General features: G+C 47.3%; 1 protein-coding gene across 7 annotated transcripts in view; it reads left to right on the top strand.

The window, feature by feature from the left end:
- The window catches only part of RPS6KA2 (ribosomal protein S6 kinase A2), a 345,125-nt gene that overhangs the window by 275,068 nt on the left and 53,668 nt on the right, over window positions 1-16,389 (top strand). For all 7 annotated transcript variants that reach the window (XM_035712790.2, XM_049114343.1, XM_025422731.3 and 4 more), the window contains 4 exons: window positions 1,767-1,804; window positions 4,321-4,463; window positions 10,569-10,639; window positions 13,969-14,057. In XM_035712790.2, the coding sequence (XP_035568683.1) occupies window positions 1,767-1,804; window positions 4,321-4,463; window positions 10,569-10,639; window positions 13,969-14,057 (341 nt within the window). The remainder of the gene's footprint in view (window positions 1-1,766; window positions 1,805-4,320; window positions 4,464-10,568; window positions 10,640-13,968; window positions 14,058-16,389) is intronic.

The raw sequence follows: 16,389 nt of genomic DNA, 5'->3' as shown, positions 1-16,389 counted from the left end.
GAAGGACGTGGCTTTGACTTAACTACCTACAGTAGTTAGCTACAGTACGCCATCACTGGCTGCACGCGTCAATAAAAGTTTAAATAATCTCAAAAGGCCTCATCTTCAGCATCTCCGAGGAGAGAACAGTATCCTATTAACTCCAGCTGCCTCCCTCAGAGAGCGGTAGCGTGAGGCAGGTCTCAAAGCTGTGAGCCCCAGGCACTCGTTAGGGCGTGCACCCTGGTTCTCTCTCTCTTTAAAGGTCAAAGGGATCTTTACAGTTAAAAATAGTAATATTTAATTGCAGAGTCGAAGAAAGAAGATTTTGTTGTCAATTAGAATTAGTAAGGGATTAATCTTGAAAGCTGCTCATTTCTGGGTAGGTCCCAAAGTATAACTGAAAAGTAAAGATGAAAACATTCACCTCTTTCATGATAAATTGGCATTTTAATTATGTGCTGTAACATTTTCCTTCACATTTCAATTAAATAGTAGGTCTCTTTTTTCTCAATCCCATGGCAGATTTTTTTCAATTGTGGTAAAAAGAAAAAAAAAAAAAAACAATAGAAAATTAGCACCATAACCATTATTAAATGTGCAGCTCTGGCCGTGTGCACACTCACATCGTGTACCATGCAGCCACCAGCACTGTCCTTCTTCCAAACTCTCTTCATCTTGCAAAACTGAAACTCTGTCCTGGTGAGACACTCACACCCCACATCCTCCCCTGCCCAACCTCTGGCACCCCCTACTTTCTGCCTCTATGAATCTGAGTGTTCTGGGTCCCTCGTATGAGTAGAAGGCATGTTTCCTGTGTTCTGCCTGGCTTACTGCACTCAGCACCTTGTCCTTTGGTCCATCTGTATGCTGGTGTGGGTCAGAATGTCACTACTCTCTCTGGCTGTTGAAGGCATCACATATGAATCCTCAAGGCCTTGCTTTGCTTTTTCTCCATTCTGCTTCTGGTCTCTTTAAGGCTGGGCTAGTACCCTCCAGGAGCTGATGGGACAGGATTTAATTACAGCAAAAAAAGAAACAGAAGACTAGGAGCCCTGGGGTCCCCAAGGCCTGGAAGAGGGGCTTCCTCTAGTGTTGGCCAGCCTCTGCCCTTATAGGATCTCCCTCTGCCCTGCAATGAAGAACACCCTCCCACAGGAAAGCTAGGAAGGGTGAGGACGACACCCCCTCCAGACTGACGCTCTAGATGTCAGACACTGGTGGGACGAGGGCTTGCAGCCAGTGCGATAGCTCCTACAGCAAGGTGAAGCCTGCCGAGCCCCAAGCCTCCTCAAAGCCAGGGCCCAAGGTATCACAGGCTTCCCCGGCAGAGCTGGGTCAGTCCCGAGAGGCAGGGTGGGGCTCAGAGAGGGGTGATGTGAAGAAATAGTGCCTCTGGCCATTGAGGACCTGCCTGGATCAGGAAAAACTCAAGAAGCTCCAGATTCCCCACAGACCAAGGCAATCTTGAGCCCTCTCAATCACGTTCTTCATGAAGGACGGTCAGAAGGCTTCCTGAACCTTCCTATGGGCTGCAGAAAGTCTCAAACCTGTAGGCCCCTGCTTCTGTTGGGTTAACCCCAAACACTGGATTGGAATCCACTTGTGGCTCAGCAGAGAAGCTGCTGACTGGGGAAGCAGTGATCCCAAAGCCCACGTCTGCCTGTAGCAGGTGACATCTGTGTGGTGACTGCTGCCCTGGCTGCCCTGCTGTGCCCCCCTGAGATCAGCATGACCCTCAGCTGACCAGGGCTCTTGTAAAGCATGTTTTCTTCCCTCTCTTTCAGCATCCTGCTGGACGAAGAGGGACACATCAAGATCACAGGTTTGTAAAGGACAGCAGTGTCCCTGGTAAATGTGGGGAGCAGCTCGGAACCAAAGCCCTCATCCCACCAGCATCTGCTGACATGGGTCTCACTTTTGGCTGAAGTTTTCTTCCATAGGGATTAGCTATGTAGGAGTGTGTCCTCTGGGCATGTAGAGATACTCAGACTTTCCAGGCTCCCTTCCTTTCCTCCCTCCTGACCACAGAACCTTCCATCACTTTCCCTGCAGACTCTCATCCCTGGATGTTTTGTTCAAGGATGATGATGCACAGGACCCACCCCTGGGCAATACTGGTGCTCTCCTGGGTAGCACGTCCCGACCCCACAGCCTCCTTCCCGCCTTCAGTTGCCCTGTATGAATCCACATGTGAGCCTGCCTTCCTACTGAAACCTCACACCCCTCCCAGTGCCACCACATTAGGGGACACTGAAAACATACTCCCTAGTTCCATGACACCCGTTGTAGTCATGTCCTCTTGCTGCTGTCACGGTCTCCACGGTCTCCATACAGTCGGTGGCTTACAATGACACAGCTTCTCATCTTCCTGTTCCAGAGGCCACAAGTCCAGAATGGGCCTCAGGGGCTACCGTCAGGGTGTCAATGGGGCTACGTTCCTTTCTGGAAGCTCCAGGACGCCTGTTTGCTGCCTTCTCCATCTTCTAGGAGCTGCTCACATTCCTCAGCTTGTGGCCTCATCCTCCCTCTTCACAGCTAGCATCACGGCACCCCCTAATCTCTGTGACCCTGCCCCCAAATCCACAGAAGGGCCCTCGTGTCACGGGGCCCACCTGGATAACCCAGGATCACCAGCCCATGTCAAGTTCCTTGGCGTCAGCAGCTCTGCAGGACCCCACTTCCTGGGAGGTGACCTGCTCACAGGTTCTGGGGCTTTGGCTGCGGGGCTCTCTGGGGGCCATCCTCCCGTGAGCTGCCCTGCTGACCTGGTTCTGCCTCCTGTGCAAACACACCCACTCCTGCATGTCCACCGATTTGCTGTTCCTGAACTAACGCTCTCCCCTCTTCCCCTGGAAGCGTGTCCCTGCTCAGGGGGCCTGGTCGACCCCTGCTCTTTCCTCAGAGCTTACCTTGGCACCCCTTCTTCCTGAGACCTCTCTTCCCTGCTCTGTGGCCCCCATGAGGTCACACTGCCCCTCTGTTGCTGGCCTGCATTCCCCCCCCCACCCTGTCTTCTCAAGGGTTTACCCGGTCTTCACGGATCCCCAGTACTTGGTGGAGTGCACATGGTAACCGGCAATAAACATCGACTAAATAGTTTTACGTGCTTGTTAATGTTCAAAGTTAGAGTTTTGAAATGTTTCATGAATTTATATACCAGAAGCTGATTATCCATTTAATCGAACCTTCAGGCCACCCACTCCTGGCATAGAGTCCTAGGGAGCCTAAAATGTCATGCCATCGGAGTTTTGCAGCATGTGGTAGAGATTTAAGATTCTGTTAATACTTTCAAAGTTTTCTCTGCCAAACGACGAATTGCACATATCATATAAAAGTCACACTTGTGCCTGGTAGCTGGAAGGCATTTTGAGCTATAATGTCAAATTTTTCTATTACAGCATTTCAGCTTTCTCTGGTTCAATAATCATGATGATGATGATGATGATTATTATTATTATTATTCATGACCCCAAGGTAATAATATGTGCTAATTTGCCATTTTGACCAGGCACAGTTTACAAACAACCCCCTCCCACACTCTAATGTGCAAAGCAAGCCACTACGCTGAGTGAGCAAACCCACCCGTGGGTGTTTAATGTTCTCGCTCAGCATGCGACCTTACTCCACCCCCACGAGGCCCTGGAAGGAACTGATGGATATCATCCTTCTTCCCAAACATGCTGAAACTGAGGGTGCCATCATCTTGGAGCCAATGTGTCCCCTGTATCCCTCACCCACTAAGTGCATTAACGCACAGGCTTTGGAAAAAGATAGACACACTGAGGATTTCTTGGAGGAGGGAGACGGGAAGCGCTCACTGCATGCCCACGGCAAATGCTCCACAACCTTTATCAGACGTGCCTCACCACAGGGATCTCCTTCCCCGGTAGCCTTCTGCCTCTAACTCCCTTCCAGCCCTTTCTTTCAGAGCTACCACTTCCGTCCCATCTCCTCCGAGCAGCCCCACACGCTCCTGCATCCTGGCCCGCTGACCTGCACACCGGAGGGCCCGTCCACCTGCTGTGCCCCTTCAACAGGGGCACACTCCTGGGACTCCTTGTCAGTCTCTAAGAAATACAGCTTCTTGATCCTGTTACCAGGCACTCCAGGCTTTGTAGATCCCTGGGAGTCCTTGACTTGGGGAACTGACCATGCGGGGGCATGATGACGCTTGCATCCAAGGCGGGTTCTGTGGCCAGGACAGAGCGGGTGGGAGAAGTGACGCCCAGCTGAGCACAATGCACATATGTGACGCAGAAGCTCGCAGGTTAGGACTCAGCATAGAAACAGTTCTGGTGCCTCAGACTGAGGCGGTGCTGTGTGCTGTTCCACTTGCAGATTTCGGGCTGAGTAAGGAGGCCATCGACCACGACAAGAGAGCGTACTCGTTCTGCGGGACGATAGAGTACATGGCCCCCGAGGTGGTGAACCGGCGGGGACACACGCAGAGCGCCGACTGGTGGTCCTTCGGCGTGCTCATGGTAATGGTCTTCCCTGGTCTGCGTCAGCCTCCCTTGTCGCGGGTTCCCAGCTCCTGTGCCCATCCCCACGTCGGCTCAGAGGTCCGGGAATGGCCAAGGAAAACCATGCTTGCGGTGTATACAGGCAGTGTCCTGTGTGCCCCGGGGACAAGGAAGCCACCAGATTCCTGACCCTACCACTTCTCCACCTGTCCCAAATTCCCACCGCCAGGAAACAGAACTGGGATTCAGATAAGGACACACATGTATTAAGCGTCAAACCCTCTTGCTACTTAACATTTCTACGGTCTGGGCATGAAGAGTTTAAGGGATGTGGTGATTTTCACATTAAAGACATTTTTCTTATGTCAAACACAAAATCCTTCTACTTAGTCACAAAAATTAACATGAGCCAAAATATACATGGAGTGAGACATTTTTACATCTACATCTAGAAACTTGAATTTTCTTAGCTTGCGTGTTCACAGACCGAGCCCATACCCAGACACCGCCTAGCCCGGGGGACCCTGTAGTCATTATAGAAGTGGTGTTGGCTCCCTTCGCCTGTCCCCAGAGGGGACATGTGGTCCTTCCTCTCCTTCCTTGCCCTGTCACTCCACCTGTCCTTCCAGCAGGCTCTGTGCCCGTGGCCTTCCATGCTCCCCGTGCCCTCTGCCCAGACTGGACTTCTGACGCTGTGGAGGGTCACTCCTCTGTGGCTTCCCTGCGTCCAGGCCACCTATCTTGACACCACACCACGTGCTTTGCTTCCTGGCTGCAGGACCGCTGGGCTGTGTCCAGCGGCGGGGTTCAGAGGCATTGCCTGGGGAACCGTAGCTTGGCTCTGTCTTGTGTCTTCTTGGCACTTTGACAAGCTGCTGTTATAAATCTGTCATCTTATGGTGTGAATCCCCACCTCGGGGTGTCTCCCCAACACGAGGCATTTCCTAAGCACCACCGTGACCTTCCACATGGACTCCCATCACAGACAGGCCCCCATGCTCAGCGAGCTCTGTGTCCCCCGGGGATGACATGCCTGTGGGCTCCCCAGTCTAACCACCTGGGGCGGGGCCCCCTGCGCTGCCTGGTCCCAAAGCTATAGGAATGCTCTGGGGTTTGGAGAATATCACACAGAGGATGGTTCTTGGCTTTTCTAAAGGAGACCTGGTCCCAGCGCTGGCTGGCATCGCTGACACACCAGGAGCCGTGGGCCCCGGGTGCTGGGCATTTCTTACTGAACCGGCAGGATCACTTTAGTCGAAAGGATTTCACATTCAGTGTCTGACAGCAGCTGGAGAAGCACATGGTGCTGGTTCCAGTTCTGTTTTGTTCAGCAGCAGGAAGCGGGAGGGGGAGTCACTGTGATAATAGAGTGAGTCTCTTGGCTCTCAGCGTTCATGAGGCACCTTCGCAACTCACCTGAACCAAAAAAATCTTTACATTATGCAGCAAAGATACCATTCTTTCTGGTATTAGATGTGGAAATAAGGCTCCAGAATCCTCAGTATTGGTTTGAGATCACACCATTGTTCTCAAAATCACATTCCCATTTCGTCCTGCCCACCGAACCCTTGGGCCTCACCTGGCAACCAGCTTGCAGCCAGATGTCAGGTCATTTGAGGGCATGTTGTGTTTACAAGGTGCCCCCCACCAGCTTTGTTAAAGAGGGTGTAGGTCCGTGGAGGGAGCACCTGGAGGAACGGTCTGCACACTGGAGGGGCCACTGCCCGTCCCTGGCATTTCTCCACCGAGGAACTACACCCGTGTCCTCTGATGATGCAAGAGGGCCCCCCTGAGAGCTCGGATGAAGACACCCACGCCGATGGTGGAGATCCTTGTCCTGGAGCAAAGTCACATGTCTGAAGTCAAGCACTTGTCACCGGAATAGAATGGTCTCAGTAGTGATGGTCTCCATAGCAACGGTAGATCCCTATCTCCACACTTGTCTGGAACTCAGGCTCTAAGAGGACGTTGAAGTTGAGGGCTTTGTGAACGTTTTCTGAATGCTCCGGTATCATATGTGAGACTATCGGAGATACTTTTCCCGTTCTTCACCAGCACTGAGCATGTGTGGGGGCTCATACACAGGTGTCTGTGTAAATTGCTCAGACACTGCTGCAGCACATGTAGCCAGCTCAGGGCTCAGTTGCCACCCTGGGAAGGGACAGGGAGACCCACACCTACCCCTGAGGCTGCTGAGGGAAGCAGATCAGCGTAGCTTCACATGCTCAGAGCAGGGGTGGTGCACCGGGAGATGTGGACTGGTCCATGCCCCATGCACCTTGACACACCTACACACAAACATACATGCACCTGCTGAGCAAAACCCAGCCTTGTGTGCCCGGCCCCAGGTACTGCTACCAGGTCATATAGTCTATTTCATTGTAGGATTTGTGCTTGTCTGTTTTCAGATTATGATGTAACTTGCTCTTGAGTTCTTCTTTAAGAATATTGATCAACCAGATGAACCTGAATCGTAGGTTCCCTGCTGTGAAGTGTCTCCCTTGTGGAGAACCATCTAGTTCCACTGCTCGCAGCACCTCTCAGGCTCCTTCAGTGGTGGTGTCGTGTCTGTGCCCCAGGGCTGGCCACTCTCTTTGGGTTCATTAGATGTCCGTCAGACAGGTCTTTTAACTCCAGCACTGTTGAGGTTTGAGACTGGACAATTCTTTGGATGGAGGTTGTCCTGTGCACTCTAGGGTGGGAAGTAGCATCACTGGCCTCTACTCAGTAGACGTCACTGGCACCAACACTTCCCATCTCTCCTGACCATCAAAGCTGTCCCAGACATCAGGAGATATCCCCTAGGGGACAAAGATGCCCCAGTTGAGAACCACTGCTTTAGACACATCAAAATATTTATCTTTCTCGAAATTTCATAACTGCTCCCAGTGAAGCTAACCTGAGTCTCTTTGGGTTCCCTCTGTACATTTCCACAGCCTACCTTGGTGCTGACTTTGAATGCATCGGTTGGGGTACCCCCAGCCCATGTGCCAGAGTATGAGAACCCAAGGCAAACCATGGCTTATATTAGTTTTCCCTGGAAACCTTGGTCAGTCTCAGTATTGTTCAACACCAGACCAAAACTCTTACTATGTATAATGTCCCAGGAAAGCTCACTAGTAATGCCCTGATTTAATGAGATACTTAAGTACTGAGAAATTTCTTTTTGAGAACAGTAATACTAAAATGATCTCCTTTGTCCACAGGTGATAGAAAGGGAACCCTTAGAGGGGCGGGAAGTGAAGCCAAACAAAATAGAGAGACATATATGGGTTGAGGAAATACATAGCCTCACCGTCATCACCACCACCACTATCATCTTCATTACCAAGCAGCATTTATTGAACACTCATGTACGCCAGTGTTGGGTGTTCATAAATGGTTCAGCTCTTCCTACTGTGTTGCATGGAGAAGGACAATGTAGAAGGAAGAGCAGGCTGGAGGGAGAGAAACACAAAGGATGTGGATCCCGGGAGTCGTAGTCAAAGCTAAGATGTAATCACTAAGCAAATGTGTGCCCGTTGCTGGTTGATCCATAATCAATAGTTACATGATGCACAGAGTTTAGGATGGGCACCACCTTTATAGCAATGATTAATAGCTTTCTTATTTCACATGGCCTAAAATGTTTTTCCTTGAAATGGAATTTCATTCATAGTGGACTCAAGAAAGAAAGGAGAGAGGGTAAAGAGGATAGAACCAAAATAGGGAGAGAATGGTTTTTGCCAATGTGATTCTATCTTAAGAGATATTTTAGTTTCCATGATTATAAACTTTCATCCTGTTCTGTCAGATAAACAGCTCATATTTCAGAGCATTCTACTTTTCAATTTAGTTATGTTTGTCTACTTTCAGATTCTCTTAGGGACTCTCTTACTTCTGGTGTTTATGACTCATGTCTTAATTGATCACAGGCGGTCTGTTCTGTGAGCCCTTACCGTGCGAGTGTAGTAGCACAGCCTTCAAACACCTCGACAGGCTGGAATTGTTAAAATCCTTTTAAAATTTTACTTTCAGAAAGCAAACCAAGAATATTAATAAAGGCTTAACTACATTCATTTCTTTAAGTTTGTAATTTCACTGCTGGTAGTGAGTGCATCATAAGGATAACTCCAAATCTTAGGAAAGCTTTTTTTTTATATTTTATATTTTTATTAGAGTTCTATTTGCCAGCATATAGTATAAAAAGCTTCCGCACAGCAAAAGAAACAGTCAACAAAACTAAAAGACAACCTACAGAATGGGAGAAGATATTTGCAAATGAAAAATCAGATAAAGGGCTAGTATCCAAGATCTATAAAGAAGTTATTAAACTCAACACCCAAGAAACAAACAATCCAAACATAAAATGAGCAAAAGACATGAACAGAAATTTCACCAAAGAATACATACACATGGCCAACAAGCACATGAGAAAATGCTCTGCATCACTGGCCATCAGGGAAATACAAATCAAAACCACAATGAGATACCACCTCACACCAGTGAGAATGGGGAAAATTAACAAGGCAGGAAACCACAAATGTTGGAGAGGATGCGGAGAAAAGGGAACCCTCTTACACTGTTGGTGGGAATGTGAACTGGTGCAGCCACTCTTAGGAAAGCTTTTTTGTGCATTTCAATATTACTTATAATAGCAGAAAATTGGAAATGTTTTAAGTGTCCAACAATAAATAAACATATTTTGGTAAATCCATATATAAAGTGATATTATGAAGAGTTTATAATCAGCATGAGAAGTTTTTATATTCTGTGAATGGTGAGTATATAAAACCATTATCTGTGTTTTTAAAAAAAACAGCTTCAAGAATGTAGTAGAAGAAAATCACAAATGTTGATTGTGGCTTTCTTTGGATAATGGGATTATGGATCATTACTTTGGTCTTTCTACTTTGATGTATTTCCCAAGATTTTCATAATGCAGAGGAAAAATACTGTAGGATAAATTTTAAAGGGATAGAGACAGTAGAGTCAAAATCAAAACTAAGTCCAATTTAATAAGATCATACAAAGTCCTGCACCAAGGCTGTTTTCTTAGACAGTTGATCCTTGACCAACACAGGGATAAGGAGCGCTGACCCCTGAAGGCCATCAAAAAATCCATATATAACTTTTGACTCCCCTCAAAATTAACTAATAATAGCCTGGTGTCGACCAGAAGCCTTAGGATATCATAAACAGTAGATTAACCTGCATTTTGTACATGTATTCCAAACTGTATTCTTACAATAAAGTAAGCTAGAGAAAAGAAAGTGTTATTAAAATCATAAGAGAAAATACATTTACAGTATAGTACCATATTTATTGGAAAAAGATCCACATGTAAGTGGGTATTTCACACCCATGGTGTTCACACCTGTGTCGTTCAAGGTTCAACAGTAATCTGAAATGACACGAAGACACAGACTGGGATCAATGCTGTGGCCCATGTCAGCTAGATTCAGTTTCCTATTTTCAAGGACAGGGTTTGGTGGCACTGCTGCCCTAGTACCTTTCTTCAGAAGGAGTTGGGTGTGCATGATTTTGTGGTAGTACCCTGGGATTTCAGGCCACTGCCTCCAGAGCCTGTGTCCTCAGGGCTTTTGCATGAGAGAAATCCATGCTCAGGGAAGGCTGACCCTCAATCCTGTCTTTATCACAGAGGCCATCCTGGCAAAGGTCCACTTATTATTTCAGTGTGAGGCAGCCTGTATTGGAGATGTTATTGGGGCCATCGTGTTTTTACCAGATGTTGTAGATGGACTGAAGTCATTCTGTCCTGGCCCCCTCCATAGCACCCACCAGAGAAGGACAGGGTCCTCAAATAACCTCGTAGAAGGTGTCCAGCCCAACTGCCATTCCCTTCGCGCCCCTCTTTGTGTGTCCACGACATGCAGCACCTCTTGCTGCAGTCCAATACTTCCTGTGTTTATCACCTGTCCACCTCCCCAGTGAACTTGGAGCTCCATGAGGCCATTCTGCTCACTGATGTACTCAAAGCATGTTGGACAGCACCTGTGCTTGATGGGTCAGGATTTTGAATGGATGAATGAACTGTGGTTGCATGTTGCCCATCTGGGACTCTCTGCTATTAGATCCGGTAGGTCTGAACACTTGCTCTCCCTGTTCTTTGTTATTCCGCAGTTTGAGATGCTCACGGGATCTCTGCCGTTCCAGGGGAAGGACAGAAAGGAGACCATGGCCCTCATCCTCAAGTGAGTACAAAACACCTACCCTTGGAGATCCATCCAATACTCGTTAGCACCTTCTGATATCAATACCTTCAGTCGTGGAAACCTAGATCATTAAGTAGGCATTAGCAATAACCATAATAAACATTCTGGGCATTTTAATTACAATGGAGAGTGAATGGGATCGCCAGGTGATCCTGACAAGTCTTGCACCACAGATAACATTTTCCATCAGTGAAAATTGCATATGATGTCCAATGACAGGGATTTTCGATGTGATGATTGATGATGACCTTCACAAACTACAGATTTGAGGGACTGCAGAGAGAACACTAGAGTGGGAGTTCCCTTTCTTTTTCTATCTCTTGACCCCCGTTCGTGTGGGTACCCATGCTCTTCTGCCTGACCCTGGCAGGAATCAAAGTTACCCATGTGACCGAATACAAATTTTCTGTTCAGTTCTCACGAAGAATCATTTACCATGCAAATGGATTTTGCTCTTAGGATCCTAGAAATAAGTCTACACCCAGCGTCTTGCTATAAGCCCTTAAATGTTAGCAGGCTCCATCTAAGCACGATGTCAGAAGGGAGACATCTGGGAGGAGAAAACAGGAGCATTGCTGGGAATGGGGAAGTGGCTGTGGAACAGGTGGATCTCAGCTCCAAATTGAGGTCCCCTGCTAGACAAGGGCATGGACTTCCTGCACCTGAAGGACAAGCCATAAAGCAGCTGGTCCTCACAATCAGCTTTCTCAAATGCTGCAGATGGACAGGTCACTTTTATGAAAGTGAGAGTCCTCTAAAAAGCTTACGTTTTTGTAGATTACACCATTGTATAAATGAAAGGAGAGGAATTAGTGGAGGAAACCTCATAGGATTTGCTCAGTGTCTTCTGGTATCAGATTACCTTCATTGTGGGTGACATATCTATGGCTACAGTCTGTTATTTTTGCCTTGGTTACCCCTCTTTCTCTTAATTTTAAGGGGGAACAAGATCTTTACTTGTTCCAGGAGTGACTGAACATTTCTGAAGGAGCAGCACCAAACTGTTGCCCCATGGATCCTAAAGCATGATCTGAGGACCTCTGGAGACCTAAGACCCTCCTGGGAGCTTGGAAGCTCCTCCTTTACCAGATTTTTTTTTTTTTTTTTGCAGTTATTTGAAGAAGTTAGATTACTGGATTTTTTTTTTCATCATGATAAGTGTCCTCTTTAATCCCCTTTGCTTATTTCCCCCATCTCCCTACCTACCTCCCCTCTGGCAACATCAGTTTGTTCTCTAGAGTTAAGAGTCCGTTTCTTGGTTTGTCTCTCTCTGTTTTTTCTTTGCTCATTTGCTTCATTTCTTAAATTCTACATATGAGTGAGATCATATAGTATTTGTCTTTCTCTGATTGACTTACCTCACTCAGCATAATACTCTCTAGCTCCGTTCAAGCCTTTGCAAATGGCAAGATTTCATTGTTTTTATGGCTAAGTAATATTCCACTATATATGTACATATATATATACACTACGTCTTTGTCAGCCATTTATCAGTCAATGAACACTTGGGCCCCTTCCATAGTTTGTCTGTTGTGGACATTGCTGCTATAAACATTGGGGTGCATATATCCCTTTGAATGACTGTTTTTGTATTCTTTGGGCAAATACCTGTTAGTATCACTGCTGGATCATAGGGTAGCTCTATTTTTAACTTTCTGAGGACTCCATACTGTTTACTAAGGTGGCTACACCAGTTTGCATTCCCACCAACAGTGTAAGAGGGTTCCCCTTTCTCCACATCCTCCACATCCTTGCCAACACTTGTTGTTTCTTATGTTTTGGGGTTTAGTCTTTCTGACAAGTGTGAGGTGACATCTCATTATAGTTTCAATTTCTTTCCTTGATGATGAGTGCTGTTGAGCATCTTTTTATGTGTCTGTCCACATCTTGGTGTCTTCTTTGGAGACATGTCTGTTCATGTCTTCTGCCCATTTTTTTCATTGGATTATTTGTTTGGGGGATGGTGATTTGTATCTGTTCTTTATATATTTTGGATACTAACCCTTTATCAGATAGTCAGTCACAGATATCTTCTCCAATTCAGTAGGTTGCCTTTTAGTTTTGTTGGTTTTTTTCCTTCACTGTGCAGAAGACTTTTATTCTGATGTAGTCTCAATAGTTTACTTTTGCTTTTATTTTCCTTGCCTGAGCAGATGTATCTAGAAAAATGTTGCTAGGGCTGATATAGATGCTCTCTTCAAGGGTTTTGATGGTTTCAGGTCTCACATTTAGGTCTTTCATCCATTCTGAGTTTATTTTTGCATATGGTGTAAGAAAATGATCCAGCCTCAATCTTCTGCATGTGGCTGCCCAGTGTTCCCAACACCATTTGTTGCAGAGACTGTCTTTTTCCCATTGGATACTCTTTCCTGCTTTGTTGAAGATTAATTGGCCATATAATTGGGGGGTTATTTGTGGGTTTTCTATTCTGTTCCGTTGATCTATGTGTCCGTTTTTGTGACAGTACCAGACTATCTTGATCACTACCACTTTGTAATATAACTTGAAATCTGGAATTGTGATGCCTCCAGCTTTGTTCTTTTTCAAGATTGCTTTGGCAATTTGAGGTCTTTTGTGGTTCCACACAAATTTAGGCTTATTTGTTCTAGTTCTCTGAAGTCCCAGATTTTCTTCATAGTATTGCAACAGATTGAACACAGAGGTGAGTAAGAGTATCTGGCTATCGGGGCGCCCGGTGGCTCCATCAGTTGAGTGATGGACTCTTGGTTTCAACTCAGGTCATGATCTCAGGGCCCTGGGATCAAGTCCCACATTGGGCTCCACATTCAGCATAGAGTATGCTGAAGTTTCTCTCTCCCTCTCCCCAACTCCTGCGTGTGTTCTCTCTCTCTCTCTCTCTGATAAATAAATCCGTCTTAAAAAAAAAAAAAAGACATCTGGCTGGCTTTCATCTAACCCAGAAGAGATTCCCAAAATGTAAACAGTAGCACTCTTCAAGCCAAAGCTTTGGTTGTTATTTTGGAAAACAGAGTTCAGTTGCATTAAAAATGTTACTTCTATTAATGGGATTTTTATTATTTATTTTTAATGTTTGTATTATTTTTTAAGCAAATTGTTAAAAAGCTATTATAAAAATGTCTGCCATATAACCCACATAAACAGAAGCTCTTTGATGGCCTAAATAATTTCTAAAGTGCAAAAGAGCCCTAAGACCAAAAAGCTTGGGTGCTGCTGCCCTGGGTCACATTGATTCGATCTGTCTGTCGATGCTGACCAAGCAGGATCCTCAAGTGCCAGAGAAAACTCTGGTTGTCCTTGTCATTTCACACCACACCTGTGCTTTTCAGAGCCAAGCTGGGCATGCCGCAGTTCCTCAGCATGGAAGCCCAGAGTCTGCTGAGAGCCCTCTTCAAACGGAACCCGTGCAACCGACTTGGTAAGAGCCCGCACACCCCAGGGACTGCAGGCGCTGCTTCCCCACCCTGCTATGCTTTTGTCTGGCTACACGTTTGTCCAAGTTCACTGAAAGCAAAGGTCTTGCCAGGGGTGCAAATACTCTCCCATGTCCCAGATATATGGATCCCCAAAACACAGTCCCTGGCAGATATTGTAAGCTATTTTCTGAAAGTCACTATTTTTACACAAAATGGTAACACTTTTTTCTACTCATTTTACTTGCCTTTTAGAACCTCATAAACAGGACAAAACAGCTGAAAGCTGCTTCTTATTTAATCCCTCTTTAGTTAATAAATGTCAACCTGTTTTAAAATCAAGATTTACATGAGTGTTAACTAAGTACTAACCCATTTTCAGAATAATTCTTTACAAAAGGTTTCCCCTAGATGCTTTTCAGTGGTGCTTCTCCCACAAATGAAGTATTGTATAGACCTCCCCCAGGTCACACAGCTGCTGAATCGCCCTTGTCCATGCGTGGGTTTTCATTCCTCATTGTCACCGGCGCTGGTGTGCGTGCCCGGTGTAGTGACGCGAGACCACTGACGAGGTAGATCCATCAGGGCGGGAGCAGGTGCCCCACATGGTGCCAGCTGCATGCGGAGCTGGAGGGCAATGAGATAAGGCTCCATCTTTCTGCCCACATGGCAGCAAACACTAGAGAGCAGAGTGGAATAGGCGGGCCCTCCTATTCCCTGAAGTCCTCCAGAGAGCAGATGGTGCAACATTTTAACACTTTGGCAAAACCCATCAACACTTTAAACTGTATGCAACTCTATACCAAGAAATTTTACTTCCAGAAGGCTATCCAGTGCATAAGTTACATGTATAAAAAATGCTCATTGATAATCTCTCTTTTTTGCGAAGACCTGGAAATAAGGTAAATGTCGATCAGTAAGGACACCATTAGGTAAATTATGGCACATCCATACCAGGCCTAAGGGCAGCCATTTAGATGAGGGTAAATGGAGGGGCGGGGGGCACCTGGTTGGCTTAGTCATTGAAGCATCTGCCTTTGGATCAGGTCATGATCCCGGGGTCCTGGGATGGAGCCCCAAGGTCAGGCTCCCTGCTCAGCAGAGAGTTTGCTTCTTCCTCTGCCCCTCCCCACCCAATCGCCCATTCAGCTCACTCTGTCTCATACACGTTCTCTCAAATAAATAAATAAATAAATCTTTTAAGAAATAGAAATAAATAAATGGGACAAGCTTTCACCAGGTGTCTCCACCAGGGCACAGGGGACATCTCAGCTGGGTAATTCTTTCTTGCAGAAGACTGTCTCGTGCCATAGGATGTTTGGCAGCAACCCTGCCCTCTCCCTAGATGCCTCCCTCCCCAAGCCATAGCAAGCTGAGCTATGTCTAGAGTTGCCCCTGGGAACAGTTCCCCCCCACCACTCACCCCTACTAGACCCACTGCTCTGTCAATCCTGGCTGGAAAGATGCCCAGGATCTATCTAGTTGCATAGATGAGTTGCTGCAGAGTCTAAACGCATCCCGTGGGGGGACCTGTACCCATTTTAAAACACAGTAGGTGTCTGCAAGCAAGTGTGGAGAGCCCCACATGGACCCAGCCCCTGACACCCAGCGCCTGACACCCTGGCACAGGCCCCCAGATGGTGACTGCCAAAATGACCATCATCAAATGACTTTTATTAAAGACCCGCCAGCATGATAATTGCACACATCTTAAGGGGCGCCCCTAACAGAGCCCCAGAGGTCAGACACTAAGGGCAGGCACTCCTCATTCTGCCAAAGGCCCTCTCAGGACAGCAGCTCTGGTCACTGGGCTGCTGAGCCGGCAGGTGCCAGTGGGGACGGCAGAGAGCCTGGAGGTCTGGGAGGGGGTGCATGCCAGGCTCCAGAGCCGGGTTTACACCATGCTGACATGCAAGGGCTGGGGTGGGGTGTATAGGTCTGGTTTTCAGTCTTGAGGAACCTTGAGGGCCTCACAGAATTCCCTCCACCTTGTTGTCACTGGGCACCACAGTGAAGTCCCAGATGGGCCCCAAAGACACCAGCCAGGAGTCGTGATGGGCCCTCGTCCTGGCTCCATCAGAGAGGCACTGCTCCTATAGATGCCTGCACCACACCCCTGCGTTAGGAAACGCCGCTTGCACGTTTCCTGGCCCTGTGCGCTGTGTGCGCCATGTGCACCTCCACACACAAATACCAGCTCGGGAGAACCTCCTCGAATCGACGGCCTCCCCATATTCATCCCGGGGCTCCCACAGGCAAGGCCCTCATGTCACGTGTCCTGCGATGGGGAGGGTTACAGGGACAGTGGGAGCACTCGACCCCAGGAACACAGACAGG

Source organism: Canis lupus, chromosome 1 (assembly GCF_003254725.2).
Source record: "Canis lupus dingo isolate Sandy chromosome 1, ASM325472v2, whole genome shotgun sequence".
In the NCBI taxonomy this organism is placed as follows: domain Eukaryota; kingdom Metazoa; phylum Chordata; class Mammalia; order Carnivora; family Canidae; genus Canis; species Canis lupus.
Note: the sequence above shows the minus strand (reverse complement) of the source record. Positions and strands in the feature narration are given on the sequence as shown.